The sequence below is a fragment of the Equus asinus genome, chromosome 9, assembly GCF_041296235.1.
Source record: "Equus asinus isolate D_3611 breed Donkey chromosome 9, EquAss-T2T_v2, whole genome shotgun sequence".
Taxonomy (NCBI): domain Eukaryota; kingdom Metazoa; phylum Chordata; class Mammalia; order Perissodactyla; family Equidae; genus Equus; species Equus asinus.
This window is the reverse complement of record NC_091798.1, coordinates 5,235,977-5,258,177: the sequence shown is the minus strand read 5'-3', so window position 1 is coordinate 5,258,177 and position 22,201 is coordinate 5,235,977. Positions and strand designations below refer to the sequence as shown.

The 22,201-nt window shown below is 42.8% G+C and overlaps 2 protein-coding genes across 3 annotated transcripts in view; both read left to right on the top strand.

Moving 5' to 3' along the window:
- The window catches only part of CANX (calnexin), a 31,815-nt gene extending 16,067 nt beyond the window's left edge, over positions 1–15,748 (top strand). The window contains exons 4-15 of the mRNA XM_014860859.3: positions 194–252; positions 727–868; positions 1,334–1,415; positions 1,896–2,088; positions 4,029–4,218; positions 7,018–7,131; positions 7,433–7,589; positions 8,880–9,095; positions 9,743–9,862; positions 11,089–11,215; positions 11,326–11,405; positions 13,385–15,748. Of these exons, the coding sequence (XP_014716345.1) occupies positions 194–252; positions 727–868; positions 1,334–1,415; positions 1,896–2,088; positions 4,029–4,218; positions 7,018–7,131; positions 7,433–7,589; positions 8,880–9,095; positions 9,743–9,862; positions 11,089–11,215; positions 11,326–11,405; positions 13,385–13,438 (1,534 nt within the window). The 3' untranslated portion in view covers positions 13,439–15,748. The remainder of the gene's footprint in view (positions 1–193; positions 253–726; positions 869–1,333; positions 1,416–1,895; positions 2,089–4,028; positions 4,219–7,017; positions 7,132–7,432; positions 7,590–8,879; positions 9,096–9,742; positions 9,863–11,088; positions 11,216–11,325; positions 11,406–13,384) is intronic.
- Positions 15,749–17,714: 1,966 nt separating this feature from the next.
- Positions 17,715–22,201, top strand: part of MAML1 (mastermind like transcriptional coactivator 1) — a 37,447-nt gene continuing 32,960 nt past the window's right edge. For both annotated transcript variants that reach the window (XM_044777537.2, XM_070516919.1), the window contains exon 1: positions 17,715–18,162. In XM_044777537.2, coding sequence (XP_044633472.1) covers positions 17,854–18,162 — 309 coding nt within the window. In that variant the 5' untranslated portion in view covers positions 17,715–17,853. The remainder of the gene's footprint in view (positions 18,163–22,201) is intronic.

Sequence of the window (22,201 nt, the reverse complement as noted above, 5' to 3'; positions counted from 1 at the left end):
ACTTTTTCTTACAGGTTTGTGAATTGAGGACGATATATTATTGCTACTTGTGTGACAGATTTGAAAGTTGAAAGAGTGATTAAGTAGGCTAAGAACAGCTGGATAGATCCTGCGTTTATTTGTATTTACATTGTTTCTTTTCACAGGCCAGCTATCATTTGAATCTTAATTTTAGGGTTTGTCTTAATTACAGGTGGATTTTATCCAAAGCCAAGAAAGATGATACTGATGATGAAATTGCCAAATATGATGGTGAGAGTTCCATTTGATTTAGATGTAATAGCAGATTGAGGTTTGACATGTTGTTTCCATGGTATCTCTTAAGACTAGTTTAAAAAGGAGCATGTATACATTTTAAGATTTTTCCTTGGATGTTTTGCTATCTTTGTATGTTCCATTATATTTTATAGGGTTAAACCTGTTTAGTATTTGTTTTATACCATACAGTGGAAAGATAATTTATCACCTGTGTGCTACATGTTGGAAATGGAAGGTCTTTTCTAGGCATTGGTAAAATGAATATGCTACAAGTTTTTAAAAACCTCATCCTAATATTTGTGAAATATGTGTGTGTGATATTATTAGGCCATCTTTTTTAGGTAAATGGAACATGTTAGAAATTTGTCAGTATGACAGACTTGCACAACTTGGAGTTTTGTTTGTTACCATTTAAAGGACCTTCAAAGGTATAGTTCAGGAATGGAACTTTATTTTGTTGTTTTGCAGGAAAATGGGAGGTAGATGAAATGAAGGAAACAAAGCTTCCAGGCGATAAAGGACTGGTATTGATGTCTCGGGCCAAGCATCATGCCATCTCAGCTAAACTGAACAAGCCCTTCCTGTTTGATACCAAGCCTCTCATTGTTCAGTGAGTGAAAACGCTTGCTTGATAGAAGCTTTTTACAAAGGGTGATTTCAGAAGACGTTATATTGTAAAACTATTACTCTATATAAAAAAAATTATGAGAATTATTAGATGTTACAATAGGGATTTTGGAGTGCATTTAAGCTTCCTGTGATCTAACATTTTTTTCCTGTTCCATAAATTATTTTGGAACAAATTGGCTATTTTTCTTCCTGATAGCAAATGATCTTCTGGATTTTGCAAAAAGTGTTTACTGAGAATCTCTGTTAAGGTTTTATTTTATTTTACTTACTTATTTTTGTGGTCTTGTGTAACCATTTAAAAGCAATAGAAGATGGAATCTTTCTTAACTGTGAACATGTGACCTGTGATAAAACATGTGACCAAGATGGGGGAAAGGGGAAATAAATTAAGAAATGTGATCTTTCAGAATGCCATATGGTTTTCTGCTTTTCTCTCTGAAATTAGGTATGAGGTTAATTTCCAGAATGGAATAGAATGTGGTGGTGCCTATGTGAAACTGCTTTCTAAAACCCCAGAACTCAACCTGGTAGGTGCTTCCTATTTTTTTTTCTGGCCACCCACAGTTATCTTTTAAGAATCTCAGAGAAAAGGAAAGAAAACTTTGTAAGACCTGTGAAAATAAAGCCTCTTCTGCTGTTGAAATAGTTTGGAGGATTGGGAATATTGAGTTTGACACTTCTATGCTTTTTGTTTGAAATGTGAATTTCAAAGCTTTCTTATCCCTGATTTCTGTTCTGTGGAATTTTTAGTTTTAGCACACTTATTTCTTTTATCTAGATGTGTGCATTACTTTGTTTTTGTAAGCACTTTCATATATTCTCATGTAAAATTCCCTGGTAATTTCTGGTTATTTCCACTGGTATCTGTACAAACGTCATAAATGAATCAGCTTTTCCTTTAAAGTGACACTAATTTATTTGGGATTTAATAAGAGGAAATACCACCCTTTGAAAGCTTGCTTTTGAACACTTTGAGTTACTTAAGATAATCCATTTTGTTTCTTAAGGATCAGTTCCACGACAAGACCCCTTATACGATTATGTTTGGTCCGGATAAATGTGGAGAGGACTATAAATTGCACTTCATCTTCCGCCACAAAAACCCAAAAACGGGGACATATGAAGAAAAGCACGCTAAGAGGCCAGATGCAGATCTGAAGACCTATTTTACTGATAAGAAAACGCATCTTTATACATTAAGTAAGAAAAAACATTAATTTGGGGGTTTTATGACACTATACGTCCGTCATCCATTTAAGTTAAAGACCGCATGTCTGGAGAAGACCCAAGCCTGCAATAAGAGTCTCTGTTGACTTACTATCTTAGTGGTGAAATGAACTTAATTTCTCAGCACTAAAAGAAGCTTCTCTTCCATAAGTTGAATTGAGAACTGGGGTTTGAGACAATTTTAAGAATAAGCTTTTATTTCCTATAAAGAGCTTCTTTATTGATCCCCTTCATTTCCTCCCTTTGTCTATTTTCTCGTTGATGAAGTGTTAAATAATAGGACATACAATGGAAATATATACGATCTTATCAAATTATCTTTTGGTTGCACTTTGGATGCTCCAACAGTTGGGCAGTTGAGTTCGATCATTTGGACATTGGAATGGGTTTTTTATTTTAATGAAGCTTTTCCTGCTGGTTTGAAATCACATATAGATATGCCTCTTTTCCTAAAGAATACAATAACCTTTTTTCTTTATAACAAAATTAACACATATTCAGTATAGAAATTCAAAAGATAGAAATAAGCAAAAAGAAGACATTTAAAATTATCTGAAATATCAACATTGTGATATGTATTTGGCCATATGTGAATAAACATGTGTATGTGTATAAAGACGCAATTTTTTAAAATTTTTATTTTTTATTGAGATTATGATAGTTAACAACCTTGTGAAATTACAGTTGTACATCATTATTAGTCATGTTGTAGGTACACCACTTCACCCCTAGTGCCCTCCCCCCATTCCCCCTTTCCCCTGGTAACCACTGGTCAGTTCTCTTTGTCCATATGTTAACTACCACCTATGAGTGGAGTCATACAGAGTTTGTCTTTCTTTGTCTGGCTTATTTCACTCAACATAATACCCTCAAGGTCTATCCATATTGTTGTGAATGGGACGACTTTGTCCTTTTTTATGGCTGAGTAGTATTCCATTGTATATATATACCATATCTTCTTTATCCAGTCATCACTTGCTGGGCACTTAGGTTGGTTCCATGACTTGGCTATTGTGAATAATGCTGCGATGAACGTAGGGGTGCATGGGACTTTTGGAATTGCTGATTTCAGGTTCTTAGGATAGATACCCAGTAGTGGGATGGCTGGGTCATAAGGTATTTCTATTTTTAACTTTTTGAGGAATCTCCATATTGTTTTTCATAGTGGCTGCACCAGTTTGCATTCCCACCAACAGAAGACACGTAATTTTTAAGTAAAACTTATATGCTTTATTTCCCGTGCCTTCTTAACTTCACACAAGTGTGAGAATCTTTCTGTAGGTGTCTGTGTCGTTGACAGTGTCGCTGGTCTTTGTTGTCACTGAGGATGGCAGTATGGCACTCTTGTCCTGTCTGGTGTTCTGGATGTGCTGTCACCTAGTCAATTGCCCATGAGACATTTATGTGTGGGATCTAGGCTTTAGCATAAGTCACACTTATACTTTTACGGATTTCAAATTGTGTTTTCGTTTTCCATTGGATTCCAAAAGTAGAACATAGATGGTGGTAATACCAGCTAAAAAATGAGGAAATGGGCCTTTTATACTGGAGGGGTGGTTATAATAAATAAATTTATTTGCCTATTGGCTGGTTTGTAACTGTTTGTGTCAGACCACTAGTGCATTAGTTTATGTCCCTTTGGTTTTTAATGTCTGTAAATGAAATATTTTGGTGTTTTAAGTTTTATCTGTCCTTTGTTTTAATTCCTAAAAACCTGAGGAACTAATAGTTATGACTTACAAATAAGGAAAGGAGGGTTAACTTGCCTAAGGCCCTGAGACCATGTTCTGACTCTGAGGCCGAGGTCTTTACTCCGTGCTTCTGCTCTCTGTTAGAAAGGTGATCTTCTGTGCTTTGGTGAAGAGAATGAGTGGTTAATTAACTTTTTCAAATTGCATTTGATTTTTTTTCAGTCTTGAATCCAGATAATAGTTTTGAAATATTAGTGGACCAGTCTGTTGTCAACAGTGGAAATTTGCTAAACGACATGACTCCTCCTGTAAATCCTTCTCCTGAAATTGAGGACCCAGAGGACCAGAAGCCTGAGGATTGGGATGAAAGACCAAAAATACCAGATCCCGATGCTATCAAACCAGATGACTGGTGAGTCCTTAGGACCTGCCTTTGAGTGCATTGGAGCATTTCGTATAGTCCATATGGCTTGAACAACTAAATGTTGGTTGAGATCTGATGATTTCAGTAATCTGTGATACAGTCTAAATGGTAAGAAAAATATGTAGACTACTGTAGCTGAAAAGGGGCTGTGGTGATCATCTGGATTGCCTCACACCATTCTACAAGCCACAGAATGGCGAAGCTGATGCTATAGTTTGCCTGTGGTAACATGATTGGTTGTGGCAGAACCTTGAGTCTCTTGGTCTTGCCTTTCCAATGCTTCTGTGAAGTCACATTTAAAGCTAGAGTCCTCAAATTTTAAATTTTAACTTGAAAAATAACTTTTTCTTATTTAAACAGTATTTGAGATGTCGGCTCTGTGCCAGGCAGTAGAATATAAAGCCACAAGGACACCAGCTGCCTACACAGTTGTGAGACAGGCAAATAAAGTTGGCATGTGCATGGTGAGTGGTCTCATGGTGGATGTTAGCTCGGTGACCAGAGCACGAGGTATAGCTAATCCAGGGATAGTTTCTTGGAGCAGGGCAAATGAAACTGAGATTTGAAAGTGGGGTGATAGTTAACTAAGTGGTGAAGATGGGAAGTGATATTCCTGGTTGAAGAATAGCATCATGTGCAAAAGTAGGGGAGCAGGAGTAAGCTTGGCATGTATGAGGGAGATTGAGTAGACGTGGCCTTCCATAGAGGGTGCAAGCTGGGGAGTGATGAGAAATGAGAACAGGACGGGTTGGCCATGTTTGAACTCCAGTCAGCGACTTTTAGAAATGTCAGAAAGTGAACAAAGAGAAATAATAAAACTGACTTTTCCATTTGTAAAATTATCCTCTTAGGCTTAGCAATTAAATTCTAGCTTACGTTTTTCCTTAAAGTTAAGATAAATGTGTACCTGAACTTTCATGCCGCACTAGTGTAAATGCTGAGTTTATTTGTATATTTGATGAACGTTGGATGTGGACTCAGCGTAGTTCAGTATTGTATTCCTTAACTAGCTGTTTTATCTTGGGGGTTGAAAGTGAATGTTCAGCTTAAAAGGGTCAGCTGAATGTTATACAAGTTTAAGTTCTCACACAACTAATTTAAAACTAGCATAGGTCAGAGAGTCAGCCCCGTGGTGTAGTGAAGTCGCGCTCCACTTTGGTGGTCCAGGTTTGCGGGTTTGGATCCCAGGCACACACCTGTGCCACTTGTTGGCCATGCTGTGTCAGTGACGCGCATATGAAAAATAGAGGAAGATTGGAACAGATGTTAGCTCAGGGTGAATCTTCCCCCAAGCAAAAAGAGGAAGATTGGCAGTGGGTGTTAGCTCAGGGCAAATCTTCCTCAGAAAAAAAAAACAACAACAAACTAGCATAGTTCAAAAATAAGCATAATCCTGACCAAGGGTGAAAGATGGAGATGTCTTTGCTTACCTATTAAAGTGGGACTGTCCTGGGGCCGGTCCTGTGGCTGAGTGATTAAGTTCGCATGCTCTGCTTTGGCGGCCTGGGGTTTCACCCGTTCGGATCCTGGGCATGGACATGGCACCACTCATCAAGCCATGCTAGGCGGTGTCCCACGTGCCACAACTAGAAGGACCCACAACTAAAAATATATACAACTATGTACTGGGGGGCTTTAGAGAGAAAAAGGAAAAAAATAAAATCTTTAAAGTGGCACTGTCTTACAGTAACTGCATAAAACTTTAAAATTAGGTACTTCTTGACGAACTTTTATTTTAGGAGTAGCTGTTTGAGTTATTCACATACTAAAATCCACCCTCTTGATGCCTACAATTCAGTGGTTTAGTATATTTACAGTATTGTGCAGCCATTACCACTGTCTAATTCTGGAACATTTTTATCACCTAAAAGGAAACCCAAACCCATTAAGCAGGTACTCCCTGTTTCTCCCTTCCACCAGCCCCTGACAACCACTAATCTACTTTCTGTCTCTATGGATTTGCCCATTCTGGACATAGACTAAGATACTGTGTGACCTTTTGTGTCTGGCTTCTTTCACTTAGCATAATGTTATCAAGGTTTATCCATGTTGAAGTACGTTTTTCCTTTTTATGACTGAATAATATTCCATCGTGTGGATAATACCACATTTTATTTATCCATTCCTTAGTTGATTGACATTTAGATTGTTGCCCTTTTTTGGGTGTGGTTGTGAATAATGCTGCTATGAACATTCATGTACAGGTTTTTGGGTAGATAGACATTTTCATTTCTCTTGGCTGTTTACCTAGGAGTGGAATTGCTGGGTCATATGGTAATTCTACATTTAACTTTTTGAGGAACTGCCAAACTGTTTTCTAAAGCTGCTTACCATTTTGCTTTCTACAAGCAACGTATGAGGGTTTCATTTGCTCCACATCCTCGCCAACACTTGTTTTTGTTAATAAGTCTGTTATAGCCATCCTAATGTATGCGAAGTGGTGTCTTATTCTGGTTTTGATTTGCATTTGCCTGAAGGCTGATGATGTTGAACGTCTTTCCATGTGCTTATTGGGCGTTTATATATCTTTGGAGAAATGTCTATTCAAATTCTTTGCTGGTTTTTCAATTGAGTTGTCTTTTTATTATTGGGTTGTGAGAGTTCTTTATTCTGGATACTAGACCTTTATCAGGTATATGATTCACAAATATTTTCTAGGAAGAATTATTTTGAGGTTAAGTAAGAACTAAATACTTGGAGATTGCCCTGTTTCACATTCTCACAGTTGGACCACATTGTGGTCTCTGGCCCAGGGTTGTCATAACTGGCTTTTTCTCTGTGTTTAAGGGATGAAGATGCCCCTGCTAAGATTCCAGATGAAGAAGCCACAAAGCCTGAGGGCTGGTTGGATGATGAACCTGAATATGTACCTGATCCAGATGCAGAGAAGCCAGAGGATTGGTAAGAGCTTCTGTTATCTTTTTAAATTACTTGCTTTTTTATTGAAGTAAAAGTTAATAGTTAAATACAGTCAAAGGCCCAAACTTAACTGTAGAGCTTAACAAGTTTAATTACATTTTCGTCTCTCTCTCTTTCTGTTAATGTCATGAAAAACCCTTGTTACTGGGAATACAGAAACAAGATAATGTTCTGCAGTATGACAGTATGAAAGCATTCCTGCAGGATTTCAAGGGAGCCCAGGGAAAGCTGTTCACAGTCCTGCATCACAGAACCCATTTGTAGTTTGTTTATATCTCTACAGGGATGAAGATATGGATGGAGAATGGGAGGCCCCTCAGATTGCCAATCCTAAATGTGAGTCGGCCCCTGGGTGTGGTGTCTGGCAGCGCCCTATGATTGACAACCCTAATTATAAGGGCAAATGGAAGCCTCCCATGATTGACAATCCTAACTACCAGGTTTGTGCCTCTTGATGGTTGAGTTGCTTCATTGATCTGTTTGTGTTCAGATAGAAGTTTTCCCTGTAGTGAGGCTGCCAGGTTGATCACTATATTCACACTATTGAATTAAAAACAAAGTAAACTTCATAAATTGAGCTTAATATGTTAAATATTGAGAAGATAAATCTAGAAACTGGAAAGAAGAGCTTTCATAATTGTTTTGTAACTTATGTTTAAAAACAAAAGAATAATGGGAAACTTGCAATTTGGGCACCCTGCTATCGTGTGGCAGGGTTGCTGCAGCCTCTGGATGCAAATTGGCAATTGTGTGATGGGTGGGTGGAGGGCTGTGATGGGAGTTGGCTCCTTGACCTCAGTATCTTCAACTGGAAAAAGACTGTGAGGCTCAAATGAGATGATAAGAATACAGGAGGTAATGTTATACAGCTTCAAGTTTATTATGGACATGTAAACACTCAGATCCTGGTCTCTCTCCTGTTTCTGTCATGGTCAGATTATTTATAATCATTAATTTCCACTTTGTCTCACTTTAAAATGTAAAGTGTAGGTATGTGTCTATATGCATACACCATGTGTATACTTTCCTATTTATAAACTTTTTATTTTTTTTTAAGGAAGATCAGCCCTGAGCTAACATCTGTGCCCATCTTCCTCTACTTTATATGTGGGACGCCTCCCACAGCATGGCCTGACAAGCGGTGCCATGTCTGCACCCGGGATCCGAACCAGTGAACCCTAGCCAGCCGAAGCGGAATGTGCGCACTTAATCACTGCGCCACTGGGCTGGCCCCTATAAACGTATTTTTAATTGTGTGAACAATAAGATAAATTAAAAATTGCCCTTTAAGAAAAATCTGCCCTTTGGCTGTTCTGTTGATGGCCATTTGGTGAATTGCCATTTTTGCTTTTTGAGCCCTTGCTGCAATAATCTTTGTACATGTACATAGCCTACTATACTAGGTGTATAGTAGGCTATACTATCTAGGTTTGTGTGAGTACACTCTATATGGTGCTCGCACAGTGACGAAATAACCTAACGATACGTTTCTTAGAACGTCCTCCATCGTTACGTGACGCATGGCTGTAGTTGGAATCCAGGCATCTTAGAGGCAGAGTGTGTGAAACATCAGTAGCATTTATTGTTTTCTTCCTGTTACTCAATTAAGTTTTACCAAGTCAGCACTTACCTTCATTGACCGTGCAGAACTCATCTTAATTCTTACTTAGGTTCACCATAAATTTGTGTTGATCATTATCTGAAATGACTTTTAAAATATTTTTCTCTAGGGAATCTGGAAACCCCGGAAAATAGCAAATCCAGATTTCTTTGAAGATCTGGAACCTTTCAAAATGACGCCTTTTAGTGCGATTGGTTTGGAATTGTGGTCCATGACCTCAGACATTTTTTTTGACAACTTTATTGTTTGTGGTGATCGAAGAGTAGTTGATGATTGGGCCAATGATGGATGGGGTCTGAAGAAAGCTGCTGATGGGGCTGCCGAGGTTTGTGGTTGCTTGTTTCTTGTGCATTTATATCTGTTATCGCAGTAACTAATTGCAACTTTTGTTAAAAACTATTTTTAGGGTTTGTCTTTCCCTTCTTTGGGAATATTGTCACAAAAAATGTGATCATATGCCTGCCAAAGACAAAGTATCAGGATTTTGAGCTTGACTTCATTAGTCTAATGCAGTAGCTTTAGAGTCTCTATTTGTGTTATGGGTAGGGTATTTTTTTTTTATTATTGTGTTGAATGTATTTAACAAAATTTGCCATTTAGGGTATATTTTAATGCACTCTTAAATATTGAATCTTGGTTTACCCAAAATACGGAATTTTCAAACAGCTGGTCATATGGCTGAGCTGCAAATTAGAGAACCAGAGACATTGAGATCAAGAAATTGTTCATTCACTGGTCCCTGAAGTTAAAGATGATTAAGAAGCAATCTTTCACATCTATTAAAGGGAAATCACCTTGATGATAGGCAAATTGGGGCTTTTCTCATAGTTCATTTTTATGTTGTATGAACATCTCAGCTTGAACCCGTAGAAAAAGGAGGAGCCTGAGTAGTGCCGTGTAGTAATTGAACAGTGCAGCCTATATTTGTTGTCAAAAGCCAGAACCTGAAATCAGTCTTGTCTTGTTTTTCAGCCCGGTGTAGTGGGGCAGATGATTGAGGCAGCTGAGGAGCGCCCGTGGCTCTGGGTGGTCTACATTTTGACTGTAGCTCTGCCCGTGTTTCTTGTTATCCTCTTCTGCTGTTCTGGAAAGGTACGAGTTTTGTGGGGTTTTTTGAGTCACTTTTAGAAAGAACTCTTATGATGTTAAAAATAGCTGAAATATTTTGCTTGAGGTTTTCTTTGTAGCAGCTCAGTAATGGCTGGGCCACATTGGGTCAGCCTCTGAAACTTTATTCACTACTCTCAGTGGCCATTTATTGTGCCCAGATGGGAGCAGTTTCCACTAGTATTTAAGCCCACTGTATTAGTCTCCTTAATATTTGTCAGCAGCTTCTGGGGGCCGTGGGCAGCAGGGGCTCTCAGATGTAAAAAGAGCCATCTGGGTACAAATCAGCATTTCCTGGCATAGCTGTTTGTAGTCATTTATAATTTGATCTTGGATTTCTCACTATCTGTTCCCCCTCCCCCAAATACATATAGGGGTAATACAGCCTTATTTTGGTTCTTCTTGTTTAGCCTTTATTATATACAATCAAAAAAAGAGAAATTTTATTCAGGGTCTCTACTTCTACTAAATAAGAAATATGTGTTCACGATGTTTCTTAACCTGATCCTGAAGTCCCCTTCTAACTTTATCCTCCGCGATTGTTCTTCGTGTCTGTGCCTCATTCACACAGACTATTTAGACCTGCACATTCCTGCCTGACCCCTTTGTTCTTACTGTCCCTTCTGCCTTGAACCACATAGACGCTCACTGAAGAGAAAGCTCTCAGGGAAGGAATTACATCTTACTTACTTCTTTATATCTACCCCAGTATATAGTACAGAATTTTCCTCCTAGGCATTCAATAATTAGCCAGCCCTGGTGATCTAGTGGTTAATTTTTAGCATTGCCACCGCCAAGGCCTGGGTTTGTTTCCCAGTCAAGGAACCACACCACTGTCTATTACTTGTCGCACTGTGGTGGCTGTATGTTGCTGTGATGTGAAAGCTATGCCAGCAGTAGGGTCACCCATGGTGGACAAGTTCAGAAGTGCTTCCAGACTAAGACAGACTAGCAAGAAGAACCTGGCCACCCACTTCCAAAAAAATTGGGCATGAAAACCCTATGAATAGCAGTGCAGCATTGTCTGATATAGTGCCAGAAGGTTGAGAGGATGCTGCAGAAAGACCAGGTAGGGTTCTGCTCTGCTGTATACTCAGGGTCACTGGGAGTCGGAATTGACTTGATGGCACTAACAGTAATTCAGTAATTACGTGATAATGTAATACATAAAAATGTGAACGAAGTTGTTGTGCTTTGGGGGAATATTTCAGAAGCAGTCCAGTCCTGTGGAGTACAAGAAGACTGATGCTCCTCAACCAGATGTAAAGGAAGAAGAAGAAGAAGACAAGGAAGAGGAAAAAGACAAGGGAGATGAGGAGGAAGGGGAAGAGAAACTTGGTAAGAAGTAAACCCCAAAATATCTGCTTTAAGCCGAGACCCAAAGATGTTTTTTCAAACCCCTAGAAGTAAGTTCTTGCTCAGTTGCTTTTCTTTGACTTCTGTCTTAGAGGAGAAGCAAAAAAGTGATGCTGAAGAAGATGGTGGCATGATCAGTCAAGAGGAGGAAGACAGAAAACCTAAAGCAGAGGTAATAGAAAGGGGGAGTACATTTTGTATTTCAAGCAACTGAGTTGAAGGTACATTTAAGTAGAAGGAGTATTTTCGTAAGGTAATTTTCAATGGCTGTAGCTGTAAAAATTCTGGTAATGCCAATTTTGTAAAAGTGGAATTCTTAGCAATACAGGTCAACATTTGATAGTTTCACATTACATCTTAACCTTGGAAGTATTTTCATGTGCTGAAAATGGTTTTCTGGAATAAGCAGAAGGTTGTTGGGGAAAACTAACAAAATGCTTCCTAAGATGGCGACTTCAGATTATTTTACAGTTCTGTCTCATCATCTACCTCTCCTCACTCTGCCCTGCAAAAGCATTTCTTGAACAAATCACTGCATTCTAAAATTTTTGTCCCTGTTGCTCATGGATTCATTCATTCAACAAATATTTTGAGCTCCCATTACGTGCCAAGCATTATCAGTGAACAAGACAAAACTACCCTGCCTTTAGGGGAGTTTAAATTCTAGTAGGAGGAAACAGACAATAAGCAGTAGATGTTATAAGGAAGTAAATAGTGTGTTAGAAAGTGATGGGCCCGGGCGGGCCCCGTGGCTGAGTGGTTGAGTTCACACGCTCCGCTTCGGTGGTCCCACATGCCAGAACTAAAATATACAACTATGTACTGGGGGGATTTGGGGAGAAAAAGCAGAAAAAAAAATTGGCAATAGTTGTTAGCTCAGGTGCCAATCTTAAAGAATGAATAATTTAAAAAAAAAGTGATGGGCCATGAAAAATAAAAGTAGGATAGGAAAAGCTATTAGAAGTGCTGGAAGAGGGGAGGGTTTGCAATGTCAAAGATGGTAGGCCTCATTGGAGAGGTGACATTTGAGCAAAGACTTGCACAAGATAAAGGACTTTGCCATGGACATGCCCATGGGAAGAGCATTCCTGGCAGAGAGAAGAGCTAGTCCAGGGCCTGAAGTGGTAGTCTACAGGGATGGTGTGGCAGTAGAGCAAGAGGGTGGAGGAAAGGAAGCAAGCAAGGCTCCAGATTAGGGAGGGCCTCCTGGGCTGTTATATGGCCTTGGCTTTTCCTCCTCGTGAAATGGGCAGGGGTTGCACGGGACTGGCCGCATCTGATTACTCTGACTGCTGTGTTTTCTACAGACCAGAGAGAATCAAGGAGACTAGTTAGGAGGCTGCTATAATAATGCAGGCAAGATATGGTGGGCTTGAGCAGGGTGAGAGAGAGGAGGGTGGGAGAACTCAGTGGACTTCTGGATTTGGGGTTTCTGGTGGATTGGATATGAGGTGTGAGAGAAAGAGAATGGCTGGCACCTTTTTCACCACGGTTCCTTTTCCAAGCATTTCTCTATGTCATTCTGTTCCTTCCTGGAAAACTACCCAGTTTCCATTTCCAGCTATCACAACTCTGCCCTTCTATTGATGACAGTCAATGCTGTTTATATTTTCAATGGATATGTTCTGTCTCAACCAGAATGCAGAGTTCTTTCAGGTAGGAACCAGTCTCACATACTTCTTTATGTTCCCCAAACTTGCTTACACAATAGGAAGCCGGTATGTAGAGCAGAAAGAGCACTGGGCTTGTAGTCTTGAGTGTTCTGTGAGACTCAACTTGGATAGTCCTCATGAATCCTAGCTTTGTCAGCCTCAAAATGGGGCTGCTGTGCCCACAGGCCAGTAGATTATTCAGGATTAAGCAAGACAACATGTGAAAGCATGGTGTCTGGTCCATTTTAAAGAAAATGTTTATGGGTTAGATTGAGAATAGTGCATGTTTATGGAAAACAAAAAAGAATAAATTAGAACACACATAATCCCACTACCTCTGAGACAATCGTTGGTTTTGGTGCATTTTCTTCTAATCATTTTTCTTGTTTTTTTCTTCAGATGGCTTAGCCTCAGCCTGGCTGATCTTGAAAACTTGGTGAACTTTTACTTTTTCTTAATATGCTGATTATAGTAAATTTCTTGTTTATTCAACCAACAGGAGGATGAAATTTTGAACAGATCACCACGAAACAGAAAGCCAAGAAGAGAGTGAAACAATCTTAAGAACTTGATCTGTGATTTCCTCTCCCTCCCCTCTCCCTGCAAATGTGGTCCTAGGAGAGGACCTGGCACACCTTAGGTTGAAGCTCAGAAAACCTCCAGATGTCACCATCAACAGGTTCCAGTTGAACACTAGCCCCGTGTAATTTTAAACATCTAGCAGTAAATAATTCCAGTTGTGACATAAAGGACCCTGTTTTTGTAGAAAGAAAGCATTTAACATAATGGTTGTGAAATGTAACATGAGGCAACTAACATGTATTTTTTTGTTTTTGAACATCTTTGTTTTTTAAGATAGAGTGATAGAACTTTGCCAGCCTTTAAAATCTTGGCTTAATTTAATATATTAATTTATCCTTGCAGAACTACCACCACCTTTAGAAATGCTAGGGGGATGGATTGCAGTTTTTATAACCAGTTTTGTTTTTTAAGTTTGGTATTACAAAACATTCAAGTGTCTCTATCCCTTAAAATTGATAATCATGTTTAAAGTGCTGTCACTTGTGGTTATAATCTTGTTTTGCTTGCTTCCATTACTCAGTTCCTCCTAAGGAAATTGAGAAGGATTGGATGGAACCCCAAATTTATTCAGAAGTTCTGTTGAAGTTGTATTAAAAATAGACATACGAAAAGAAAAAAATCTTTGCACTTGATGTTGGTTAGACTGTAAAGTGTGTGTGTTCTCTTGCCCTTGGAACAGCTCACTTCCCAGACAGCTTTGCAGTTAGAGGAGGAGGCACAATGTGGCACTCGAGCGTTCATACTTCACCCCCTGGGCGTCTCGGCTCTAGCCTTCTGGAGCAGGTGGCTTTGTAAGGAACGCTACAGGGGCCTGTGAGCCCTAGAGAGATGCACATGTTTGATCACTTCTTCCACTGTGTTGACACTGTTTTCCTTCCCTGTTTCCCCAAGTTCCCAGCTTTCTCCTCTGCTATGCATTTTCTTCACAGCGCAGCTTGCAGTCCGTTGCTGAAAATGATTATAAACTCTGCATAGTGTTAAGCTTTATTGTGATTACGTGTATGTTTCTTCTTCCTTTTTCAAGCAGACCCACACCTTTTCAGGGTCAAAGTACAGGATAGAATACTATCTTTCATTTTTCTCCATTTCTCTTACTCTGTGTAAAGACTTCAGAAGTCTAATCCAGAGGCAAGCCAATTCAGAATTGACTGTAATTGAACACAGGCTAAAAGTATTTATGGGAGCAGTGACATACAGCATGAGTTACCTGATTTTTATAGCTGCTAAACCTTTTAAGTCTTCATTTGCAGTTCATGTAACAGTTACGTCTGAAATTACATGATAAAGCAGTCCTGTTCAAAAGGAATTTCTCTTTTAGTATGTGGCTTGTAGAATTTTTTAAAAAGCGATCTTAGGTCTGTTTTTTCATGTGGAATGCAGATGGGTGCTATCACAGCCTCTCCCCCATCACTATAGTGTAATAATATCATTATTACACCACATTGAAATGTATTCAGAGATTAGATGTCGTTTTAGCTTTCTTCTTTCTTCAGAGGTGTTTCAAATGTACCGATCATACTGTTCCTTGCACTGAGTATATAAACACTCCAGAGTGTTTATATTGGGGAGATGCTGGGGAGGAAGTATATTCGTAAAAGATGAAGGGTGTATCTGTTTATTTTGTTTATCTTCAATTTTTTACTGGTTCACTTAAATTCTTATGAGGGTAGGATGCATTTTTCTTGCTGTTCAGTGCTTTCTCCTTTTCATCTGTTGTTCTGTGGTCACAGTGACCTTAGCTCTGTAGCAGACTTTCCCAAATGTATTGAGTGCAAATAAACAGTTACTTAGCAAGACCTGAAAATACGTCTGCAGGTTTCTCCTTGAAGCAAATATGTGGGATCATTGCATGTCCAGAAATCTCTCTTCACTCTGCATTGCCCTTATTTCACACCTCACTCACAGTTTCTTCCAGCTGAGCTGTGTAATGACAAATATAAATCAGTAGAGTGTTCATTTGCCTTTCCAGGGTTATTTAGCAAAGTTGGTCCAAAAAAAGAGAAAAACCAAGTCTTTTCTTGATTTTCTTTTTCACTGTCTTTGTAGAAGGTGCAGCTCTGATTAAATGTCTTACACATTAGTGAACGACCAGCAGCAGTTTTCAGTTCTTTAAAAAGCACTTACATTATGATTTTACATGCTGGTTATCTGTCCCATTGTTGTAAAATGCCCACTCTATCAGATGTTTTCCTCACTTCCTCTTATTCACAAAATACTCTCCACTTTTCTCAAATTGTCACATTGCTAAATGGTATTACATTAAAGCCCTGTGTTAAGTGTCTGCTTTTGACTCAACTTCTTCATGGTAACCGTCAATTGGCTTGTTTTACTGTTTCAAAAGTGGGTTAATCTTCCTTTAATTGGCTGCTACATGAGAGTTTGCTAATTGCAGAAGCTACAGTCCTCTCTTGGTAGCCACAGGACGGACGGACGGACACACACACACACACACACGGACACACACCCTCTAATACCAAAATCCACAGATGCTCAAGTCAGTATCCCTGGATGCAGAAATCTCAGATAAGGAGGGCCCAACTGTATTATCAACGGTGGAATAATTACTTCATCTCAGCACCTGGATTTGATCCAATCAGTTCATTGCAGGTTTTGCCTCCTTTTCCTGCTGGATCAGTGTTCAGTAGTTTCTATTTTTTTAAAGGATAGCTCAAAAAGGGAGAAGTAATTTGTAGTAATTTGTATTCTTTAATATTTCTGGGAACCATTGAAGTTTTAAATTTTTATTAGAAAATAAAATCTTGTTCAGAATCAGACTCCATCTTTTACATATTTCTGGGATGTTTTTGAAAATTAGCTGAAAACTAATTTTTCATATGTGCTATTAGGCTTTTGGATTGCCTGCTGAAGAGAAACATACAAAATGTAGTGCTCCTAGTTACTATTTTCTTTCCGATTGGAAAAGAAACTATTTAATGCTGGTGTAAAATTTATGTTTGAAGACTGGTAAAAAGCAGGACCACATTATGGCATTTATGAGCCCTAGACACATTTTGCCTTAGTGAGCCCCTTGTATTTTTTATTGCATTTGTATAAAAACAGTTTGAATAAGGACTCACTTTTTTCTTTTGATTTTAAAATAAACATTTTCTTGGGGCCTAGTTAAAAGTAACTAAGAAATGTGAGAGCTGTTGATGGTGCCCCTCAGGTGCATCCTCCTGGCACCTGCCGTCTAACTTTTTAGCAGTTAGGGTGCCAGTACCTGTTCCTAGTATCTCTTGAGCCAAAACAGACTATCTAGTTTTAATACTTTTTCATTGCTCCTATTTTGTCTCCTACAGTGTCCTACCCCCTTTATGGACTAGTTATAAATACTAGAGCTTAATTGTCTTTGGTTGGATTTTGTTGAGTGACTCAGTTTTACCGAACAGACCGGTCACCATTTAAATGGGAAGCTTGCAGGGCAGGCTTCCTGTTTTTGACTGAAGCATCGTCCTTTGCGGTTCTAGTGCCCACTAATGGAGCTAGACTGTCCTTCACAGCTGCGTCCCTCACATCTGCTGGGATTTTTTTTAAAGTAGTAACTCTGAACTTCTGAAACGTGTTCAACTTTTATGTAAGTGGAAATAGTCCCAGTGATTCAGAATGGTGGAAGGGGAAACCTCTGCCAGTTCACTCATTCTGACCAATTACGAGGCTGGGTGTAAGGAATGAGGTCGAAGAAAAACAGCTGACATCGAAAAGCGCGGCTACTTTTGAGCTTATCAAAGCCGAGTTCACAAAGGCTGCAGGAGGAGAAAAGGGTGAAGCGCTGTCGTGCCAGGCGGGCGTCTGGGTCTGGCCGGTTCCACCGTGCCCACTGCCCGGCTTTCCTGGGACCCGGAAGGGCCTGCCCACGAGGGCGGCGCTTAGGCCCGGCTCTGCTCGGTCATCCTCGGCCCGCCGCCCAGGACTGAGGGCCGCCCAGGGCTTCCCTCCGCCCTGATCGCGAGGGTTCCTTTTAAACTCCGATCGGGAGCCCCCCGCGCCTCTTGCGTGCTCGACCCCGCCCCTCGGGCGGCCCGCTCTTCCTCCTCTGATTGGCCGCAGTCCCTGCTCGTCAGCCGTGACGCAGGGATCGCCGCCGGGGCCCCGCCCTCTTCCGAGAGCCCTGAAAACAATTTTAAGATGGCGGCGGCGGCGGCGCGGAAAACAATGGGGTCGGGGCGGCGGGGACAGGCCGCGGCCTGAGGTGGGCAGCGAGCGCCGGCCCGGGTTGGGCCGAGCGGGGCCGCAGGAAGACCCGCTGCGCGGCGCGCTAGCCCGCCCCGCACCCCGCGGGGCCATGGCGCGGCCGTGAGGCGGCCGGGCCGCCGGCGAGAGCGGAGCCCGCAGTGCCAGCCGGCCTGAGAGGCCCGCCCCGGGCCCGGCCCGTGCAGCCCGCGGCCCATGGTGCTGCCCACCTGCCCCATGGCGGAGTTCGCGCTGCCGCGGCACAGCGCGGTCATGGAGCGCCTCCGGCGGCGCATCGAGCTGTGCCGGCGCCACCACAGCACCTGCGAGGCCCGCTACGAGGCCGTGTCGCCCGAGCGCCTGGAGCTCGAGCGCCAGCACACCTTCGCCCTCCACCAGCGCTGCATCCAGGCCAAGGCCAAGCGCGCCGGCAAGCACCGGCAGCCGCCCGCCCCGGCCCCGGCGCCCGCCCCGGCCCCGCGCCTCGACGCAGCCGACGGCCCGGAGCACGGCCGCCCCGTCGCGGTGAGTAGGGCGCGGGCGCGGCCCTCGCGGAGACGGCCCCGGGCCTGTCAGCTGCGGGAAGCGCGCGGGGCGGGCGGCGCGGCTCCCGGACCGGCTTGCTTCGGGCGGCCGGCGTCGCGCCGCGGGTGGGCGCCCTGCCCTGCGGGCGTGGGCGCCTGCTGCCGGCGGGCCGGCTCACGTGGGGGCGCGCGTCGCCTCCCGCGGCCCGGACCCAGCTGTCCTGAGGGGACGGTCCGGAGCCCTTGGACGGCTGCGTCCCAGGCACCGAGGCTGTTGACAGGCGGCGCCCGCTGTGGCGTGCAAGCCTCCTTTTAGTGTCCGACGGTGTGAGCTTGTTGGTAAACACGCCCCGCGGCTTCGCGGCTGCCGTTCGGGAGCCGCGCCGCTCCGCGTTCCTCCTGAAGCTGGCTCGTGCAGGGAGGCGGCGGGGCTGGCGGCCTGTGGGGCGTCCGGGCGGCCCCGGCCGCCGCCTCCCGTTCGCGCTCCTCTCCTCCCAGCGGAGGAGCCGCTCGGCTGCTTGTCCCGCAGACTCTTACGGGACTCGGAAGGCAGGCGTGTGGCTGCGGCCGCGCCTGTGGACGGGAGGCCGCGCGGGCCCGGCTCCCTGCGGGCGGGCTCGGTGGTCAGTCGGAGGAAGCGGGCTGTCTGTCTCTTATTTTTAGCGCGGCCACACACTGCTTCAGGTCGTGTCTTGCCAGCTGGACCGTAAGCCCTGGGGACAGGGGCCTCGGCCGAGCCCCGCACGCGTCGGAGGGGCTGGGCGCGTGCCTGTGGAGTGAGCGAGGCTAAGCTCGGCAGTGCTGTCCTCGGTCCTCCGTCCTGCTGGGCGCCGCCTCACAGGGCCGGCCGGCTCCGCGTGGTGCGCCGCCGCTGCGAGCAGCCCTGGTTTTAAGGAGAGACTTGAAGAGTACTGGGCGGGCATTCCGATTTAAGTAAATACCGAAAGCTCATAGAAACCTTAGTTTTGCACGCGAATGGTTGCCTTGAACACCCCCTGGAAAGTATGTCAGTAGTGGTTCCGTTTGTTGACGGAGAGTGAGTTCAGGTCCTCGGTGCCATTCTCGGTCCCCACCCCCGGAGAGAAGCTGGGCTGCCGCTTGAGGCGAGGCTGCTGCCGAGGGCTGGAACTGGAGCCGGCTGGGCGGTCGCGCCCGCGGGTGTCGGAGCCTCGGGAGATGCGCCGGGCTGTGTCGATGTCTTGGCACCTTGAACCTTGACCCGTGCATTGCAGGCGTTTGAACCGTACAGTGGAGGCGCTCTTCCGCCTCCCTGCTGGGGAGAGGGACCCTTCACTTCAGTCTCCGAGCGATTCCAGCTGAGCTCTTCCGCCCTGGAATAGACCTTGGAGTGGAAGATAAGTGTCACTAAGAAAACAGTGACATCGTGCGTTGTAGTGGCTCCCTTAGTTCGGAGGGGGAGAGAGTCCTTGCCCGGGTAGGATGGTGGCTTGGGGAGAGAGCAGAGCTTTGCGGAGGGATGGAGGAGAGAAGGTGCCTCTTATTCATTGTTATTTTTGACAATTTTATGTATTGTTTCATCTAATTAATATTCCTTACATAAGGAATACTCTTAGTTATTTTTTTCCAAATGTGCTTTTTAGTACTTGGGCGTTTCACAGCCAGAGTTACCATCAGCAAACCATTTGCACTACCGAAAAGGGATCAAATTTACTAATAGAGTTCACCTTCAGGTTATGTTTTCCCTTCTTAGGATGTCCCACCACACAAAGTCTTAACCACTGTCTGCTTACTCTGTTGAAGATGGATCAGAAACAGTGCTTCAGACATTTTTTCTATTCTAGTTGTCAAGGAATGACCTTATTAGGTTTTCTTTTTATTTATTTATTTATATTTTATTTTTTTGAGGAAGATTAGCCCTGAGCTAACTGCTGCCAGTCCTCCTCTTTTTGCTGAGGAAGACTGGCCCTGAGCTAACATCCGTGCCCATCTTCCTTTACTTTATATGTGGGACGCCTCCCACTGCATGGCTTGCCAAGGGGTGCCATGTCTGCACCCGGATCCGAACCTGCGAAACCTAGACCGCCAGAGCAGAACATGCGCACTTAACCACTGTGCCACCAGGCCAGCCCTTAGGTTTTCTTTATATTGTGTGTGCTCTTTAAAGACCAAGTTGTGGGGCCAGGCCTGTGGCACAGTGGTTAAGTTTGGGCGCTCTGCTTCGGCAACCTGGGGTTTGCTGGTTCAGATCCCAGACGCGGACTTATGCACCGCTCATCAAGCCATGCTGTGGCGGGCGTCCCCCGTATAAAATAGAGAAAGATGGGCACAGATGTTAGCTTAGGGCTCATCTTCCTCAGGGATTGGCAGCAGATATTAGCTCAGGGCTAATCTTCCTCAAAAAAAAAAAAAAATCAAGTAGTAGTTTTCTAATGACAGGATTGACTTCCTTTTATTAGGAATGCTAGATTATAGAGAATTATTTAATTACTTTATGCAGACACTTATTCCGTAATGAAAATAGTCTTTGCAGTAGCTTGAACATTTTCTTTTGGTAAAATGCTGTAAAGGTTTCTGCTATGTCCCTTTATCCACCATTGTTACACTTTTGCTGCTTACTCTTTAAATAGTTGGTGATAGTTGACAAAGAAATTTGACAATTGCATGCCAACTACTCATGGAAGTTGCCTTGTCCGCTTAGTTAAGCTGTGCAAAATTTCTCTAACTTTTTATTTGTACATAGTTTAAAACTTAGGGAAAATCTACACAAATAGTACAAAAACATCTGCATGTCTTCCACTTAGATTACAGCCATTATCACCATTATGCCCCATTTGCTTTATCATTTGCATGTATACTCTGTCTGTCCTCTCTACATCTCTGTTTCTCTCTCTCAAACTTTTGTTCCCTGGGGGGCTGGCCCTGTGGCCGTGTGGTTAAGTTCGTGTGCTCTGCTGCAGCAGCCCGGGATTCACAGGTTCCGATCCTGGACGGGGACCTACACACCACCACTCATCGGGCCGTGCTGTGGCAGTGTCCCACGTAGAAGAACTAGAAGGACTTATAACTAGGATATACAACTATGTCCTGGGGCTTTGGGGAGAAGAAGGAGGAAAAAAAACCACTTTTTTCCCCTGAACCACCTGAGGATGCTGTACACCTCATGGCTTTCTACCCTCAGACACCCCAGTGTGTACCTTCTAAGAGTTAAGAAAGATGTGTAAAATTTTAATAATGATTTTGTAGACTGAACTTATGTAAAAATTATGAAAATAAATTATTTCCAGGGAGTAGATATTTCTGAACATAAAGCAGACATTGTACTGTAATCACGTGGCATAGTTTTAGAGAAAAGATGACTAATGTGGCTTTAGGATTCCATTTTTCTCTGTAACATCCAGGACCTTGTCTTAGCAGCCTCTTTCCTTCTTTCTCTTCAGTGTCCCCTTTCCCACTGGGTCCTTCCCTGCAGCTCGAAAACATGAGCAGATAGTCTTCTTTCTTTTGTCTTTTCTCACCCTCAAAATAGTATTCCATCTTCTTCCTTCCCTTTGCCCTTTTTGCTGAACTTCCCATTTACTTGTTAGCCCATTGTAATCTGCCTTCTACTTCTTCTACTTTTCCGAAGTTGCCCCCTTAAAGGACACCAAAGACAGAATTGCCAAATTCAGTGGCTTCTTAGTCATCATTCTTTTTCACTTCCTCCTTAAGACTCCTCTCTTAGCTTCTACTTTCTTCTGATTTTCTTTCCAACTTTTTGGCTGTTTTTTCTTAGTCTCCTTCCTACTTTTCCTTAATTCATGCAGTAAATAAATTTGGGTGCCTGTTGTGGCCCAGAGCATATTTAGGCACTAGGGATACAGCAGGAAACAAAACAACTTAAAACTCGACTCTAATGGAGAAGAGATCAATAATTTTAAAATTAATTTTAAGTTATAGATGCCAAGAAAAAATTAAGAGTAATGCAATATTATGTGATTTATATGATAGTAGCTTTAGATAAGACCCTGTCTTAATTTGGGCTTCAGTGACAGGAGGTCATCAGTCAGCTGAGAGTCTCAGAAAAGAGCGTTCCAGTTAAG